Source organism: Ricinus communis, chromosome 2 (assembly GCF_019578655.1).
Source record: "Ricinus communis isolate WT05 ecotype wild-type chromosome 2, ASM1957865v1, whole genome shotgun sequence".
In the NCBI taxonomy this organism is placed as follows: Eukaryota; Viridiplantae; Streptophyta; class Magnoliopsida; order Malpighiales; family Euphorbiaceae; genus Ricinus; species Ricinus communis.
The window spans coordinates 33,988,199-34,008,194 of NC_063257.1; the positions used below are offsets into that span (position 1 = coordinate 33,988,199).

At 37.1% G+C, this 19,996-nt stretch overlaps 1 protein-coding gene, 1 non-coding gene and 1 pseudogene across 2 annotated transcripts; all 3 read left to right on the forward strand.

The window, feature by feature from the left end:
- Nucleotides 1-676: 676 nt before the first annotated feature.
- Nucleotides 677-783, forward strand: LOC112534030. Its single transcript, XR_003078356.1, has one exon. It is a non-coding gene; the product is annotated as a small nucleolar RNA R71 (small nucleolar RNA).
- Nucleotides 784-8,022: 7,239 nt separating this feature from the next.
- Nucleotides 8,023-8,946, forward strand: LOC125369339. Its single transcript, XM_048371351.1, has one exon. It carries the CDS (start codon nt 8,281-8,283, stop codon nt 8,944-8,946), a length of 666 nt encoding a protein of 221 aa, XP_048227308.1. The 5' UTR covers nt 8,023-8,280.
- Nucleotides 8,947-8,989: 43 nt separating this feature from the next.
- Nucleotides 8,990-19,183, forward strand: LOC125369340 (annotated as a pseudogene).
- The last annotated feature ends 813 nt before the right edge of the window (nt 19,184-19,996 follow it).

The window sequence follows — 19,996 nt, forward strand, 5'->3', positions numbered from 1 at the left end:
ATCTGACTCTCCAAGTTCTAAATGGACGCCTGCTGAATTGTAAGAGCACTGTCAATCTGCTGGAACCATGTCTCAATAGACGTGACAAACTTCATCATCAGCTTCTCCAAGTTAGATTTCTTCTCGGTTGGTGGAGGAAGCTGTGATGGTCCAGCCTGCTGCTGCTACTGTGATGGCTGCTGATGCAGTCTCTGAAAGCCTTATGGACCTTGGGCATTGTTGTTTCTCCAACCAAAGTTTGGATGATTATGCCACCCTGGGTTGTAAGTGTTGTTGTACGGGTTCCCTTGCTGCCTCGGGCCATTGCCCATATAATCTACCTGCTCAAGGTCAGTGGATAAAACAGAAGAGGAAGAAGGAATAGAAGTACTAGCAAACAAACCTCCCGTGTCGAGTTGCATGGGCTAGCATCTGGAACTGGTCGATCTTCTTAGCCAATAGCTTCACCTGAGCTGCCAAGGCTGTTGTAGAATCCAACTAATTGACCACTCCCTGCCTCACTGGTTGGCTCCTAGAAGACTGCCACTGATAATTGTTCATGGCCATCTCCTCTATCAAGTTTTGAGCCTGCTCGGGCATCTTACTGTTCAGCGCCCCTCCTGCTGCTGCATCAACCATCTGTCTAGTAATAAGGTTCAAACCACTGTAAAATGTTTGAACCTGCATCCAGACTGGTAGACCGTGGTGTGGATAACATCTCAACAAGTCCTTGTACCTCTCCTAGGCATTATACATGCTCTCGTCTTCCATCTGCATAAAAGAAGAAATGGCATTCCTCAATTTAGCAGTCTTAGTTGGAGGAAAGTACTTATAAAGAAATTTCTCAGCCAAAGAGTTCTAAGTAGTGATGGTGTTCGATGGAAGGGACTGCATCCATCTCTTTGCTCTATCCCTCAAAGAAAATGGAAACAACCTCAGTTGAATGGCATCATCAGTATTTCCATTTATCTTAAAGGTATCACATATCTCCAAGACATTAGCAATGTGAGCGTTAGGATCCTCGCTCAGCAACCCTCCAAACTGAACACTATTCTGAACCATCTGAATCACGTTCGGCTTGATTTCAAAGTTATTAGCTGCCTTCGGCGGTCTGAGTATACCCGTCTATGTCCCAACCAATGATGGTCTAGCAAACTCGTACATCGTTCTGTTGGCGTCTGCCGCAGCATTTCTGTTTTGATTCTCCAACCCTACTGGTCTATCAACAGGTATCTCAACCTCAATCTCCTCCTTTACCAATTGCATACGCTTCCTCAAAAGTCTGAGGGATCACTCTGGATCAGACAAAGGCTCTACACGATCAGAGTTAGAGCTCCTGGTCATAAACTACCTGAAATGGAAATCACAACCAAGGAAATAATAATGAACAAATGAAATACAAATAAAAAGAATAAAATATACATAAAACAAAGAATGAAAAAATAGTGGCTAAATTAACACATGAACAATTCTCTTTAATTCACCATTACTAGCTCCCTAGCAATAGCGCCAAAAACTTGATAGGCTAATTGTGTAGCTACAATCTAAGGCAGTGAACCTATCGATATAGTCTAGCACTAATGGTGAGTATCAAGGTCGTATCCCTTAGGGAACGGGTGAACCTAAAGCTACTACTGTACTAAGTGTTATCTAACCTTAAGCAATTGGTGAAAGTTCAACTTAAAATGTAAACTAAAAATGATTAAATGCAAAAGTAAAATGCCAAACAAACTGTAAAGATAATAAAGCAAAAATAAGAAGAAATCAAACCCAAAGAGGACCTATTTGCGATGGAATTACTAAAGGTGATTATCTTGATTACCAAATTGATTACCCGTGCCTGAATCCTAGAATGAACTCGGATCATCTCTCGAGCTCATCGATTTTTTAGCTCTGAAAATTAAATGCTGGAATCTCTGCCTAACAATTAATCTCAGAACATCATTAAGATTTGATTCAAGTCTATTAAGAGTTGTTAATTTTTAATCCAGCTAGCTAATTAACCTTATCTCTAAGTGTTATTAACCAGTTCTTGCTTAATCAAGTTCCAATTATTTAACGAATTTCTCAATACCAATTAAATAATCCAAGCAACATTCAACTCAACGTCTCAAGTAAAATGAAACAGACTTTTATTACTGCAAAGCAAGAAGAATTAGAATTTGGAAATATAATAATCAAACAAATAAAAAACAGTCCATCAACAATAGGAACCCCAATGTGTTCGTCAGCTCTAGCTAGTCATACACACAAAAAACATAACTAGAAGAAAAGAAAAATAGAAATGAAATTGGAACATGTACACCCTCATCTCGAATCAAAGTGCACAACACCAAAATCAGATTGAATGCTTCAGAATTCGTCTCCTCGATCTCTCAAAACAAGCTTGAATCTCCTCAATAATATGTGAAGATGGTCTCCCAAGGTCAGTCAAGAAATCTGAAAAGTGGATGGTCGCGCGTGCGTAAGAATTTTAGAATCAGAATGTCAAACCCTTTTCTTGTAAACTAAACTCATATATATAGGAAATGCGTGCACGGGCCATGCCATGGGTCGTGTAACTTGCACGGGCCATGCCATGGCCCGTGATTGATGCACAGGCCATGCACTGGCTCTAAAAAGCACGGTACTCTTGAAAAAATAACTATGTTGCCCTCGCTTGAGCATGGGTCATGCTCGAGCCGGAAATTTCACTCGATAGTCCTGTTTAGGCATTAAAGTCCTCAATTTTTCTTCAGAAATGATACTGAGAGTCCAAATAACCTGAAAATAGAAATAGATACCCAATGTGATGAATCTAGCATAAAAATGACTCCAATACATGCATAAACATGAATAAATGAAGCACAAAAACATGTATAGAATGCAATATATCAAACTCATTGGAGTTCCTTGCTATGTTAGCTTTGTACTAAATTGTTGAGATTGGTTGAGTTTCCTTTCTTGTATTCTTTTTGCAATTAATAATATAAATCTAGTTGTTGTTACATTGATTGTATTGATTACTATTCATAGAACTCTTTTAGCAATTGAGAAATTCTAATTGAGTTTGAAACTTTAATTATAAGAACAGGTTAATTTTCACTTAGAGGTAAGGTTAATTAATTTGCCGGATTAAGAATTAATAAAGCTTAATAAAGGTGGATTAAAGCTTAAGGCTAACTTAATAATCAATTGTTAGGAAGAGATTCCAACTTTAGGTTCTTAGGTTTAGGAATTCGGTTGTCTCGATAGGAAAACTGAATTCAGTTTAGAGTCCGTCCACAGGTAGCATAATCGGACTCAACAATCTGTTATCCTTTGTTTGATAACCAACTAGTCTAGGTCCTCTTTGGGTTTGCTTTCTTGTCTTAATTATTCTCTTTGCTCATTCATTCTCGCATTATAGTTAGATGATAGGCTATTTATGTAGCTACAATCTAATGTAGTGAACCTATCGATGCAAACTAGCACTAATGGCGAGTATCAAGGCCGTATTCTCAGGGAAGGATGATCCTAGAACTACTGTAGTGTCTTATATTATCTAACCTTAATAAAATCGATAAAGTTACAATTCTATGACTAGATGGAAGCTAAGTGATTAACTAAATGTCAACAGTCTAAAAAGATTTTGTGAAACAATCAAGGGAAAAAGCAAACCTAAGAGGACCTAAGCTAGTCGAATTTTAGTGAAGGTAGAGATTATATTGATTACTAATTGTGATTACCCGTAAGCGGATTCTAAATTGAATTTAATTTCCCTCTTGAGAAAATTGAATCCCTAAACCTAAGAACCTAAACAATGGAATCTCTTCCTAACGAATGATTTTAGGTTACCCTTAAGATTAAATCCACTACTATTAAGAGTTGTTAATTCTTAATCCGGCTAGTCAATTACCCTTATCTCTAAGTGATCATTAACCAGTTCTTGCTATTCAAATTTCTGATTACTAAATGAACTTCTTAATTACATAAAGCAATCTAAACATCATAATTCACAACGTCTCATGAATAATGCAATTTCTTATTAATAATGAAAGCAAGAAGAAAACAAGCATTGATAATCAAAGTATCATAAACAGTAAATGCAATCCAACAACATAGGAACCCCAATGGGTTCAACAGTTCTAGCTACTCATGCTAATAAGTAACAATAAAGTAAGGAACAAACACAGAAAGCAAATTGAAAATATGTACACCCTTCTTCTTCAAGTTAGATGAACAGCCTTAAATCCCCAAATCTGAAGGATGAACCCTAAATTGCCTCTTGAATGCCTCCAAATCCACTCTTGATCTTCAATGTGATGTTTAAACCAATGGAATCCGTCCTTCAATAGGCGAAATAGTCTCCCAAAGTCAAATATCGAAGTGTGGAAAAGGGTGGCTCGTACATGTATGTGAAAAATCAAGTCAGAAAATCAAACCCTAAATAAAATAATTCAGTTTTGCCTATATAATTGTTCCAGCACGGCCGTGGTCAAGCCCATGCTAATAAGCACGGGTAGAGTCCAGGCCGTACTGGAGCTTCGAATCCCGTAAATTAGGTATTCTTTTTTACCGTGCCGTCGCCGATGCTGAGCCACCACGGACCATGATGGAGGTCGTGGTGGCCTCGGAAACCATGCCAAAATGACACTCTTGAGGGTCAAATGTTAATGGTTCATCATGGCTAGAGTCCAAGCCGTGCTTAACCTTGAAATGGTAGCCCTTGCTCAATTTTGATGGATTCTGGTCTGTATTTGCACGTATTTCCCTCGACTACTAATAATGTCCATCGATTATCACCTAAAACATGAAAGGAACCAAAATATAGATGATTCTGGCATAAAATAAGATAATTATGCACAAAAATGAAAGTAATTGGGCATATAAACATGTATAAAATAATGCATATCAAATCACCCTACACTAAAGCTTTTGCTTGTCCTCAAGCAATTAATAACTCAATACATATACAAGCAACAATCACCTCTCAAAATCCATGCTAAAGTTCACAACTTAACCTTATTCAACATATAAAGAATGAAACTCGAGTAGCTAAACAAATCATACACCTTCAAAGAAGAACTATAGTAATACCATCTCAAAGTACAACTTATATAACAACTCAGCATTAAAGACCAAGAACCATTGCCTCACAGGAATCTCTCAAATCACTCACAGTGTTTACAGGTAAACAAGAAAATTCCCTCAATGCAGCTGCACAAAACCTGTTTACCATAAGCTTGCTCATAAATCTCATCTTCGCTACTACAAATAAATAAATACCAAAATCAAATGGTCTTTACAGGGGTTGAAATGTGGCTAAGGTAAAGGTAAGAATATTTGGATAGAAGTGTAAAGTATATTGAAAAATCATGTAATTATTTAGAATGAATGCTTCACGAGCTGAATGCCAAATCAACAAAAATACTCACTAAGCCTTATTTGAAGCAAAGGATGCTCACAAGAATTAAATGAAAAGAGCTAAGAAATAAGTCTGAAATTTTTTTTTCTTTTCTTATTTTTAGCATATATATATATATGCTCGTCATACCCGTTTAGGCACTCCGCCAACTCTTCTCTAGTAAGATCCGCTATCCAGAACATGGAGAAAGGATGAGATAATGGGACTCGGTGCTTGTTAGGATTGCGCTCCCAACCATAAATCCTTTCGCCAAGGTACCAAGCCCTACAGGCGGGCCCAACCAACAGGATCCTCTTCTACTCGAGGTCGGCCGCAGATAGTATATAAGTCTACCACTAGTGTCGCTCTCCCAGCCAGTCACTTTGGATCTGTAAACTAGAAAAGGTAAGCAATGATAGAAATAAAATATGAATTTAACTAAGGAATTATGTTTACCACATCCTAGGTAAGGCCATTGATCCACGTATGGTGCACGTGAACCTGAGACCACCCCTAAACGACTGTCCTACTGAAGCCCCAACAGCTCAAGCGAGGGAAAATATGGGAGGTGCAAATGGATTATGAGCTTATCAAGAGGCCGATCTCTAAGGCCCAGACCTAAAAAAATGAGGAATCAATGCACATGATGTAAGAGTAACTAAAGGAAAAGAATTAAGATGACTTACATGGATCGCATGCTAGAAGCTACAAATCTTCTTGCCATTGCGGATGGTGATGTCCATCTACTGATAAAGGTATGTGAGGGCCGCAGACCCTCATTCATAAAATGAAACTTGGTCCAAGTCGCAAAGGTGCTAGGTAGTGAAAATTCAGCGAGTTCCAGGAGTCGTTGAACAGAGTAGTGCCAAATAAGTACACCAAGAAAGCCCGGGCCATCTGGTCAACCTCTTGTGCATTCTAAGGAATGAAGCCCCGGTGGTGGAGAGGGATGCACTAATAAGCTATACACCTCGCATTCTCGAGTGTCAGTGAAAACCCTAGTAGGTCGACGATGAAGCGCTCTCGAGCCTCAAGACATGGGTAAAAGATTGCATTGTCAAAAGGCACGGACGTGCCAAAGAAATCAATACCGGTGATAGCCGAAAATGCAAAGGAAGAAAGAGTTAACTCACCAACAGAAATATGGAAGGTGTGTATTGTATCTATCCATCTCTTCAGCAAGGCATAAATCAAAGAGTGATTGACTCTCTCAATGACTGAAGAGAGTGTAGCCACGAACCAGGGAAAGCCAATGTCCCCCAATCCTGGCCTGAACTGAGCTAGGCAGCTCGTCAAACCACTCTCGTGCACCGTAGAAGTTTTCGCCAAACTAGATTGGCACTACGTCGCCCTAGAAAGGAAAAGTGAGGTATTTAAGTATCATATGCATACAAAAGTCTCTGAGGATGTAAATATGTGTTTATCTGATAATTATTTTCTTAGAGAAAACTCTAAAGCACCTTAGTCCGACTGTGTATAGTGTTATACTGTAGTCTTGAATCGACCATCTGTTGATCGGTTGTCTGTATATTGGTTCAATCAGTATATACAATGATCGATCGATATAAGATAGGGTTTTTGGCTCTTCTTAATTTTTACACCAATTTACATATATTTTGAGTAATTAACATGCATATGAGTTCCTAAGTTGCAGAAAATAAGTTTAGGTTAAGAAATTACCTCTCGAACGACTCGAAAAGCGCAATGTGAGCTTAATTTTACTAAAAAGAGGAATTTCCTCTCCTTTCACAAGTCCAAGATCATTTTGGCAGAAAATCGGGGCGGTAAACTCCTAATGTGATGCGGCTGGGGTGCATCCAGTAAGTCTAGAAGATGACCTTGCCATTTTAAAGACTGATTTTATGGAAATTGGTTAAGAAATGAGCAAGAATAAAAGAAATACCAAAATAAGTTTTAGAGAAAAATCAGGCAAATAAGTAAGTGAAAGAAATAAGAATGGATAAACCTACATATATGTCTTAAAGATATATAGAAGTGCGATTGATACTGTGAAGGAAAGTTTTTGAGAAAATTACAAGTTTGGGCCTTGATTTGGTATGCAAACTTTAAGTGAATATAAAGAATTGAAAGATGATACTAGTGTAATGAAAATGATAGAACAATCTGCTAAATATATGGAATGATTAATATTTATGTGGATGAGGCTGAGGGCAATTTTAATATCTATTTTAATTTTTTTATAGAAGATATTTTATTAAAGGATATTAAAAAGCTTTTTTAAGATAAAAATCTTTATATTTATTATAAAGATAGAGTTGAGGTAATTTTTCCGTCAATGATAGAGTTGAGGTAATGCCATGGCATTCTCTTTAATTCTTGTTCTTTCTGATTTACTTTTTGTGCGAGTTTGTATAATGTTTTTGAAGTAGAAAATGGAGGGGTTTGGTGTTTAGTATGATACCCTTTTGGATTTTGAATGTTTCTGTTTTATTTGTTTATCAAAATGTGGATTCAATGTTATGTTTCCAACAAAATTTTCTATTTGATTAAAGCTGCATTGTGATTTTTTGTTTGCTTGTTTGTTATTGTTGTCCTATTTGTTCTATCTGGCATGCATGCAAGGCTTGATTTAAGACTCTATTCTCTCAAATGGTAACAAACTAATACCATCTTCATGTAAAAACATTTTTAATTTTAATTTTTTTCCCCTTAGAAGCCATTTATTTTTAGACACCGATAGTTAGTTGTTTGCCTCTTTTTAATTGAATATCAAAATTTGTTCAAGTTTACCTATTTTATCTACCATTAAATTGGGATATCAAATCTTTACAATTTCAATTTTCATACTTCTTCGTTCAATTGGAATTGGGCCTTTCTTGGCCCCCCCAACTTCGTCTTCGAATTCAAAAGTGAAACTTTTGTAGGCATTCAGTGAGGAAGAAGGGTTTCAGGGTTCATAGCACCCAGGTAATGTTATGTCAATTGACAGGAAAGGATGGCAACTCATATATCATGTCAGATACGATCATATACTAGTTGTTGATGGCTCTGACAATCTGGTCGGTTGTTATCATGTGTCCGAGCTTCTGGATGATAATGATTGTGCTACTGGTAACCTGTGTGATACTCGTGGACACATTAGGCCATTACAACCTCGTGTTCAGTCTGGTATATGGAACCTTTGTTATGGAAGATGTGTTGATGTCTATTACAATGAATGTTGGTGGGAAGGTGTAGTTTTTGATCATGAAGATGGCTCAGAGAAGAGGAATATATTTTTCCCAGATTTGGGTGATGAAATGATGGTTCATATTGATAAAATTAGGATTACTCAGGACTGGAATGATGTCACTGGTACTTGGCAGAATCGTGGGACCTGGTTGTTTCTGGAGTTGATTGAGGAATATGAGCAAGAACATTATGTTCCTGTTTCCATAAAGCAAATTTGGTATGATTTGCGAGAGAAAGATGATTTTAAGAAACTTGGCAAGTGGACTTCTTATGAGAAAGATTTGTGGAAAAGTTTGGTATTGGAGGCAATTGATGATAATATGAAAGTTGTTATTCATCATCTTTTACAGGTAATAGGCCTACCAGAGGATGCAAGGGAGCAGGTGGAGACTCCTGTATCATTTTATTGATGCTAATAAATATAGTGAATCAGATTTGGCTGAAAATTATGCCATGATACTAGCTGAAAACACGCCAAATAGCAGTATCTTTAATTCCAACATTCCTAATAATTGTTCCATTGAAGAAAGATCTATTGTGCACCAATTAGAATCTCTCTCACGAAACAATGAATTAAATATGAATCCTTTGGCTGAATCAAATTTATCCTGCCATGGCAAAGCAACTTGTGAGATGCCTCAGGTTCTGTTGGTTTTACCTTCTAACCAGGATGAAACTTCTGTTACTACTGCAACCAGTGAAGATGTTTATTCTAGTTCTCAGGCCAAGAACAGAAAGTACCCTAGTTATATACACAGAAAATCCAGTTGGCTACCTGTTGGCCCAGAAACAGTTCCTGGACCTGAATTTTGCCCAGAAGCTATTATCAAATATGCTCAGATGGACAATAAAAGGCAGGATGCTCTGATTTTTGACTGTAGGAAACATCTTTTATATTTGAACTGGAAAATTGAATACTTTAGCAACCGTTTCAATAGATTTCGCTACACTTCCCCTGATGGGAAGCAATACTATTCTCTTCGTGAGGTCTGTTTAGCTTTGGCTGAACAACATAAGGGCATTCTTTCTTCTGTGAACCAAAATGAGGATAGAAGTCTGTTCAGTCGTCCTGGTAATTCACTATCTCATCTTATCGAACAACCATCAGATAATCAGGATTCTGTGGTTTCTACTCATTTTGACATGCATGCTGTTGAACCTGAATATTGCCCTGAGACAGCTGCAGAGTGGTATAGATTTGGATTTGAGGAGAAATTCAGGAGCAACAAGAAGATAGAGGATGTTCAAGAATTAATACTGAAAGCAAAGAAGCATCTCTCATCTTTGGGATGGAGTTTTTGCTATATATACCGCAAAGGCAGGCGTGAGTTACGCTATATCTCACCATGGGGAAGACATTATAATTCACTTTGAGTGGCCTGCAGGGATTCGAAAAATGGAATAGCTTCTGGGGGTTGCACTTGTACAAGTACACATCCAGTAAGGAAAACTGTCAGCAAGATAGTTGAGAGAGAGTTATATTTGAGTAAAACAGACTTTCTGAAGCTTGAAAATTATTCTTCTCAGTATGCTTGTAGGTCAGAGTTCAAGAAACCTTCTGTGCTTCAAAGATTAAAAGTTAGAAAAATCAAAAACAAAAGAAAGGAAATTTCAGCATCTTTCTTTCTTCAACAAAATGCCAAATCAGTTTCTCAAGGAAAAAGAAGTAAAACCAGAGATCTGATCAAATTACAAAATAATAGAAAAGATTCTTGGCCTAATCGTGTTCTTCGATCAAGCAAAAGAGTGCAGCAGGTTGTGGTTCCTAATCCTTCACATCGAAAGCCTATAACAGTCTTGTCTTGGTTGATAGACAGCACTCATGTGCTGCCTAGGGCGAAAATAAATTACTGTTGCAGTAAGGGTCAGCATTCAATTGCAGAAAGGCGTATAAGTGGCAGCGGGATCAAGTGTAATTGTTGCGGGAAGGTGTATACTCTTTGTGGCTTTGATTATCATGCTAGTGGCAAACAAGGAAGAACAGCTACCAGCATCTTTGCCAACATTTTTCTGGAAGATGGAAGGTCTCTCTTAGATTGCCAGATGCAAATAATGCATGATCACACAAAGAATTTGGGGGAAGAGCCACTTGGAAGGTGGCAGAGTAGTAAGGATCAAGTTGAGAATGATCATATATGTTCTGTTTGTCACTATGGTGGTGAACTAATTTTATGCAATCAATGTCCATCCTCTTTCCATAAAAGTTGCCTTGGTCTGATGGTAAGTCATTCATTTAGTCTCTTTCTAATACTTGCTTAAAATATTTATATTTGATTGCTCTGTCTATCTCTCTTTCGTTCCTAGTATTTCATGATTTAGGTATTTAAATTCTCATGTTTAATGCATTTTCTTTAATATATATATATGGATTTCTTAGGATATTCCAGATGGAGATTGGTTATGTTCATCATGTTGTTGTAAGATATGTGGCCAATGCCTGAAAAGAGACTCTTACCTTTCCATGGAGGACGATGGTGTTCTTGATTGTACACAATGCGAGCGTAAATGTTGGTCAAATTCTCTTTGTAGCATAGTTAATGCGTATATTAGAGAGAAATGTTTGGAATGTCTCTTATGTGCCTTTTGCCTATTTGGTATAGATCATGTAGTATGCCTAGGGAATAAAAGAGAGGAGTGCTTGGAATATTTTCCCAAAGAACATTGGTTTTGCAGCAAAAGGTGTCAAGAGGTACCAAAATCTACCTGTGGTTTATTGATTTAATTTCATTTTGCATACAATTTTGATTCTGACTTTTGCTCACATGACGGAAATGATGGGCATTTAAATCATCATATGCTCATCCACCTAGAAAACTACGACATTATCAATGACTTGCATTGCTTGCCAATTTCTTTTTAGCAAAATAGCTTAGTTAGCTGGTTTATTTATATTGCAACTAGAAATCTCCATTCTAATTCCACAATGCTCAATGTGTTCAATGTTTGGAGTCAAAGCCAGTTACATAGACAACTAGTTGTTCTCATCTTTAATTAACAGAAAAGTAGCTGTTGCACATTGCTGTTGTTGATTCATACACTGCGTGTAGTGCATTTACCTATTGTGTCAAGAAAGATATTTTTTGGGGCAAAAGACCTTGAGAACTTAGGCCTGAAGTAAATATAGGACCGAAGAATCTGCAATATAGAGGTATGTTGTCTCTGCTTCTCTGGGAAAGTAGTTAGCCCACGAAAAGTGGAGCTAGATAAGAAGTATTTATGATCTTTGTAGTTGCTATTTGCAATATAGTCTCCTTATTCTTAGATTTATAGAGCTTCCAAGGCTTTAGGACCACATCTTTAATATGGCACTAATGATTGTACAATTATTGCAGATTTTCTTGGGCCTGCATGAGCTTCTAGGAAAGCAAATTCCAGTGGGTTTACACAATCTCACTTGGACATTGTTGAAATCCATCCAATTCAATGATCAGTATGAAGCTTCTGATATTGAGACCCTGTCTGAGAACTACAGCATGCTCAATATTGCACTTGATATGATGCATGAGTGTTTTGATCCTGTTGAAGAACCTCACACTAAGAGAGATCTAGATCTTCTTAAAGATGTTATTTTCAGCAAAAGGCAAGAATTTATTTTTTAACATTAGTCCTTTCTAATTTTCTTTTTCACTAGGAACTTAATTTACTTTGCTGCAATCAGAAAGGGTATTAATAGCACTTTTTTTATTACCATTTTGTCTCAAATGTATCCTCTTTTTCTTTTTCTTTCTCTTTTTCTTTCAGATTTTTCATGTTTAACCTTTTTGTATCATATATTTCTTTAATTTTATGCCATGTAGGAATTTCTTCAGTCTATGGAGATGTGGATTGGTTATAGATCTTTCTAGTTATTGATTATCTTCGAACTTCTTCCAACAATGTCTGTAAGGGAAAAGCTACAGTTGAGCTTGTCTTCTGCTAATGAAAAGAGAAAGCCTTGATGTATCTAGATTTACTTTCAAGCCATCTGACTCTGAGTGTCAAGGTCTTTCTGCACTTCTCTTTGTAGATGGTTGGATCTGAAAATGTCATATTAGATTCACCGGTGCACCGGACTATGAATATTCTGAAAGTTCATTGTGAAGTTCAGTTATGAAAATGCTGATCTCCTACTGAACACACACTTGGGTAGCAAAGACTTGAGCATCTCATTGGCTCATCTTGATGGACAATGTTTTCCTTTCTTGGACCTATTTTGCAGCTTTCTCTGTGTTCAAATTATAAGTGACTGAGCTTGCCTGTGTTGATTCTCTATTATATCATATTGAGCTACACTTGTAGGCATTTAGGACTTTGGCTTGTCAATTTTGTCCAAGTAATTGACATTTGGTACTGTACCATTCAGTTAAGTTCTTAGTTTCACTTTTGTAGGTCGGAGCTCAACCGTCTAAATTTTCGTGGATTCTATCGATTGCAGGAAGATGATGAGTTTATTTCGGTGTCTACCGTAAGGTGCACTTTGTTGAACGTTATCCGAAACCTTACAAGCCGCATAGGATCATAAGCTTCTTTGTATCTATGCATAGTTACATAATTCGCATCCGAAATGTTGTATTCTTTTCCGAGTCTATGGAGAGAAGGTGGCATAAATACCACTTATTGGCACTAGATTTCAGTGATCGTCGACTTGGAATGTGTTGCATACTAATGAATGTGCTTTGGAAAAGGTAACTTTCTTTGTATGTGAAAAAGTACTAATGCTCGGGACATATTGTGTTTCCTTTTTCTTTGTCAAGAACCTCATTTTGCTCGAGTGCTTTTCCTCCAACTTCAGTACTTCACAACTTCTATAAATTGTAAAAATTTTGCAGTGTCATTAAGGCATGTAGAATTAGAATATTTGTATTGCTAAATTATTATTTAACGTGATGACACTCCAAACGACCAGTTATAAAGCAATGAAAACTATGAATATTTGTGTCAAGGAAGAGGTCTTGTCTCAGAGAATGATTGATTTATATCTAAGAAAACACTGATCCGAAGCATTTATTTGGGTAATTATCCCAGCTGGTACCAATACTAGGCACTATATATCAATTTGGTACTAAGACTTTAATTTGAATCGATTTGATAACAAACGTACGTAAAAATATATCAATTTAGTACCAACAGTCAAATTCAAGGCCGATCTTGTGGCATCTCGAGTAGGAATTTTCCGGGTGTTTTGCCCGCTCAGCGTGTGCCACGTCAATTAATGACGCTGAGCAGGCAAAATCCCTAAATCCCATTAATTAATCCCAATTTCCCCTAATTAATCCCTAATTTCCCAAAATTCCTATATCTATTTCTCGCTTCCCTCTCTTCTTCCTCGCTTGCCGCTTCCCCCTGTCGACGCCAACACAGCCGTGTTGATGCCTGTGTTCCCAACACGGGCTGGTGTTTATGCCCGTGTTACTCTCCGTGGTCGTGCTCCCTAAAAGCTTCTTTTTCTTTGATGTTTGATGCATCCAACACGGCCGTGTTGGTGGCCGTGTTGGGAACACGGTCAGTGTTGAAACCAACACGACTATGTTCAGCTTTCTCATGCCCATACTTAGCTCGTTTCGGCCATGGGCAACACTAACTACCACTTGAGACCAACTAATTGTCATAATCGAAGTTCAAGAAGAGAATAATCATAAATTCAGCCAGTGGTAAATTATGGTTAAGAAAACCATGTAACCTGTATGGTGGACAATTCTAAGCAGGGCTAGTGTTAAAAGGACTAGTAGAAGACATCATTGTTGACACTAAGGACAATTCTAAGCAAAAGTATTAAGTAATGCACTTTAAGTAATTACAAAATAGCAACTTGTATTAAGTATGGAACACAAGAACATGACAAAATAATTAAATGATTTTATGGTCCTAATCAAAAAACAATGTTGCCATTGAGCACAATAAACAAGCATGTGAAATCTGTCTTATGGACCACAAAAGCGCCATCTGTCCTAAAAGCAAAAAATAAAAGTTCCTACATATAAACAAGTTCCTAATGTATTAAACAATCATAATGCCTAGCTAAGGCTTGCTGTTGTCTCCAAGACCAGCAGGCATCCAAGGCTTCTTCTTCTTTGAGGTTGCAGTCTCAACATTTTCTTTCCTCTTAGCCTTCTTAGTTGTTGCTTGCACCTTATCTTTCCCCTTTCCCAAACTTTCATTTGGAGTAGGATTAGATCCAGAAGCTTTCTTTGATGCTGTTGAAAGAGATGCAGATCTAGGAGCCAGAAATGGCTTGTTGCCCTTGTTCTTCACTGTCTTGCCCTTGCCATTCTTCTTACTCGGCTGGGAGTCTTCATTCACTCCACTTGATTGAGTTGGAATACCACTTAGCAACTCATTGATGCTTCTTGTATTTTGATGAGGTCTTTGTGTTCCTGCAATAGTTTGGGACAAACTTGTCCAATGAAGATTAAAATCATCTAGATCTACTAGATGACCAGGTATGTCAAACACAGTTTGGATTGACAGTGAAGGAGTTACATTTTGCACCTGCATAAGTTAAAGTAAATATACATTAGGTTATTACAAATATATTTAGTTAAGTAAATGAACTTATTACCTGTGCAGTCCCAATTGGATCATTTTCTAAGTACTGGGCATTGGGGAGTTGGTCAGTAGGGTCTATAGGGAGTTGGTCAGTAGGGTCAATAGGGTCATTGGGGAGTTGGTCAGTAGGGTCTATCTGGTTTGCTCTTCTTTGTACCTAGTAAAACACAAAAATAATAATTTCATTATATTTTAAAGAAACCTAATATACAAAAGCTTGAATTGAAATTACTCTTACTTGTAATTTTTTCATCTTAGGCTGTTTTGATGTAGATTTGGCATGACCGTGGTATCTCTTATTGTGGCCTTTAGCTCCAAAAATGGTGCAAGTCATCACTGAGCCTTTTTTTGTTACTTTGCCCTTCTGTAGTACAACAGTCATCTCATCTTCTTCTAATCTCCTCTTTGTAACAAATCTGCCTCTCTGTTTTGGTTGAACTGGAGCAGGAGGTAGCACAGGTGATGATATGGCTCTTGGCCAAAATTCATAACTAGTAGTAGGGTTTAACAAGTGACTATATGTTTTTAAATAAGTACTGACCTTGTAATAATCATCTAGATAATTCTTAGGATTATCATGCTTATACCATATTGCACACACTGCATGGTAGCATGGTATGCCAATTAAATCAAACCTCCTACAAGTACATGTTTTGTCCTTGATGTCAACCACAAACTGCCCCCCAGGACCAACCACCTGAAACCTATCCCCCCCTGACCACTCAGTTCTGAACATCCAGCAGAATTCTTTAGACTTCTCTAACTTAGCTATAATCTTAGGACAATATTGAATGGCAATTCTTTTCATGGCATCTCTCTTTTTGTGAATTCTTTTCATTAACTTTGTCCTAATGATCTCATTCATTGTTATAACTCCCTTAGTCCTTGACTCTAGAATGAAGCTATTAAAACATTCATAAAGATTGTTTAATAACATGTCATATTTAGGGGTTGTCCTAAAATGTGACCTAGACCAATGGTGGGGGGGGGGAATTATTCATGTAGTTATGGCCACTGTAGAAATTTCTGCAACTTTATCCATGATTTTCTGGAACATTTGCACATAACTATCCCTAACAGTCCCCCAAGCTAACTCTTTTAGTCCTAATGTATTAAATTTTTTTTTCAAATTATTGTGGATATGTCTAACACAAAATCTGTGTTCTGCATTGGGAAACATCTCTTCAATTGCAGGAATTAAACCCTAATTAAGCATAAAAAATAATAAACCATAATTAACAACTCCAACATATATTAATTCACATATATACTAAAGAAATATTAAAATAAAAGGATTAGAAGCTTGTACCTTCTGTCTGTCACTCACAAAGGTCCAGTGGTGACTATTGTTGAGTTCCAAGTCAGCTGCTAGTAGGTCTAGGAACCATTTCCAGTTATCCTTGTTCTCCTTTTAAACAACTGCCCAAGCAATTGGATGTATACAGTCGTTGACATCAACTGCCACAGCTATTAGTAGCTGCCCACCATAAATCCCCTTCAACCAGCAACCATAAATCCCCTTTAGGGTAGCAAAACAGACATATAAACCCTTGAACACTTGTTCCTCCAAATGTAGCACAATTATGGACCCAGGATTACTCCTTAGCAACTCAAGTTTGTAATCATGCAGTCTACCCAATTGCTCTCTTTCATCACCATCAATGAACTTCAGAGCAATGTTCCTAGCCCTCCAAGCCTTTAGCCTAGAGACATCAACTGCCATATCCTCCTTAACAGTTTGAATAATACATTGAATTGCCCAACTTGGATCAGCCCTAAACCTTTCCACATACTTCATGGCAATGTACTTAGCATTAACATGTTTGTTATAGTGCTCTTTAGTGCAAATGTGATCAAACTTTGCAGACTTGATTTGCACAGTGTTCTTATCATCTGTCTTCAAGTAAGCCCAAATAAAAAATTCACATCCTTTTTTGCACTTTGCTTTACATTTTATTTTTGTATTTGGACTAAAAATTACTTGATTCCTGCTCCTTATTGAGTAGTTCTTTACTGCATCTTTAAACTGCCTAAAAGTATTAAACAACATGCCTATCTTCAAATTAGGGTTGGCCATATCTGTCTCCTCATTAAAAATTGGTCATTTTGTCTTCCTCGAATCAATATCACTTTCATCAGATGAAGAGCATGACCTAAGCTCATCATTTGGTGCATAAACAGTCTCATCTGAACCCTCACCTCCAATTATTTCTTCATTAACCCTTGTTTTATCCTTTTCTAACTCCATATCAACAAATTTTTCAAATAAATCGTCATCATCTTCATCATGCAAGTTATAATCAGAATCAACAAATTCAGGGTCCTCCTCATCAGCTTCACTGTCAAACTCCTCACTATCATCATTCCCATAACCATCTTGTTCAATTTGTACCTCTTCTAAGCTAGTGCCATCACTACTTAGCATTCTCACTTCCTCAGATGATTCAATATTATCAGCATGCACAACATTCTCAGTTGGTTCTAAATTATCTTGTTGCATATTTACCTTATCCCTAGCATAGACATGAATCACTCTTGACTCATCAACACTTAAAGACATCTCAATACTATCACTGTCATTATCTAACTTTCTCAAACCATCTGTGTCACTTTTCTTTGGATGCTTCCAAAACATAGAAAATGATGCAGTACTGCACTCCAATTCTCTGGCCATTGCATCTATCTCTAATCTTGACATCATATCAGCAGAACAAAAATCTATGCTCCCAACATCTCTAATTTCTGGCCTACCCCTACTATCTACTCTAAAACAATGCCATTCTATACTGAAGTACTCTGTATCAGGCACTGCATATGGTAAAATGGATAAAACAAATCAATGTCATTCTTTATATTACAATCACTTAATACAATGAAAATCAATAAGGAAAAGGGTTCCAAATCACCAAACACCAACCACCACAATAAAACACATAATAGAAGATCATCATTTGCAAGTTACCAAAAACCAAGCACAACCATCAACATGCAACATACAGAGCACAAGAACAAAATACAAGTTACCATTATTTTAACTGAAGTTACCATTACATACAGATCACAAGTTACAAAATGCAAGTTATATGACTTACAGTACACGGGTTGCCTTTCGCTTTCTTCCCTTTGCCTCCATTCAAGAGACATTGTGCGATGCGAACAATGCTGTAAAACACACACTCTGCAATGTGAAATATTGTGACAGTGGGGGTAACAATGCTGTAAAACGCACACTGAGGGTAACAGGAGTTACAGGGAAGAAGAGAAGGAAGCGAGGAAGAACAGAGGGAAGCGGGGAAGAAGAGAGGGAAGCGGCAAGCGGGGAAGAAGAGAGGGAAGCGGGGAAGAAGAGAGGAAAGCGGGAAAGAAGAGGGGAGAGGAAAATAGAATTAGGGATTTTGGGAAATTAGGGATTAATTAGGGGAAACTGGGATAAATTAATAGGATGTAGGGATTTTGCCCGCTCAGCGTCATTAATTGACGTGGCACACACTGAGCGGGCAAAACACCCAGAAAATTTCTACTCAGCATGCCACGTCAGAATCGGCCGTCGGAATTTAACTGTTGGTACTAAATTGATATATTTTTACGTACGTTTGTTATCAAATCGATTCAAATTAAAGTCTTGGTACCAAATTGATATATAGTGCCTAGTATTGGTACCAGCTGGGATAATTACCCCTCATTTTACCTGTTGTTCCTAGTGTGTTAAACACATGGATTGGTTCATTTGGATTTTCAAAACTGACAGAGTTGGACAGATTGCAGTTGCTAGATTACACTTTCTTGGATTTCCAGGATACCATAATGTGTCACAAACTATTAACGAAGATCCCCTCTGTACAATCAAGTCCATCAAGAGGTTTCTTTTATAATAGCTTCACTTGCATTATTTGATGGTACGCAAACTATTGACATTGCTGTACTCACACTTAAGACATGTTTTTAATTCCATTTGCAGAAATCCAACCTAGACTAGACAATGATGCTAGTGGGAATGGTAATATCGTTGATGGATCCAGTGCTATGTCTAAAGTATTTCAAGCATATCAAATTGGTGGTTTTAAGGGATACGGGAAATTAGAATATGTGTTTTCTCACTTACTTTATCTAGAAACTGCATGATTTCTTTTCTCAGAAAAGCACATTCTTTTGTTTCTGTGATTTTTTGCTTCATGGCTTCATGAGAATTGGCTATGTAAACCCCATGGCCATGGTAAAAACAGCTTTGCTTTATTAATGATTAGATTAGATTTAAGGATGGAAAGAAGATAAAATATTAGTTAAAAGTACAAAAATCAAAATTGTTCCTTGTGGGAAAACAATAGCAAGCTTGTTGAAACCTGAGATATGCAATGAGGTACAAAAGGAAGACAATTACAAGGTCCCTTATTTGAAAATTTTAATTTCGTAACAAATAAATCTGATTAATTTCGAAGTAAATTAGTTGATACTTTAGACTGGCAAGCTAGTAGAGAGGAAGAGGTAGCATAAGCAGATTTATCCATGGAACTTTTGCAAGAGTATCTAATATTTTTACCTAAAGAGTAGAATTTGTTTCTCAAAAATGATCTGTGGGTTTATAGGGAAGACATGCATTGCTTTAGTAAGATATTCACATTAATCCTTATGTTACATTGCTTTCGACTTTATTTGCAAAGAATAATACAGATTTCCTGATGCTTAATTCCTTAGATTATCTTGTGCTTAATCCCTTACATTTACTATTCTGCATTCTTCTGGATGTGAAGTTATCTGAAATTGCAAAACTCTTGTCCAATAAATGAAGACTAATGAATGTTGGGTTAACAGTTACTATATAACATCATTCTTCTTGTCAAATCAAATTGACTCTTGATATACCTCAATATTTGAACTAACTAATAATTATAATTCAATTAAATTAGCATATTTCTCAGGAAAAAGATGATATGATGC

Bases quoted from the DNA above. Each gene is read 5' to 3' on its own strand.
- LOC125369339 (XM_048371351.1), top strand. From the start codon at position 8,281: ATGTCAATTGACAGGAAAGGATGGCAACTCATATATCATGTCAGATAC.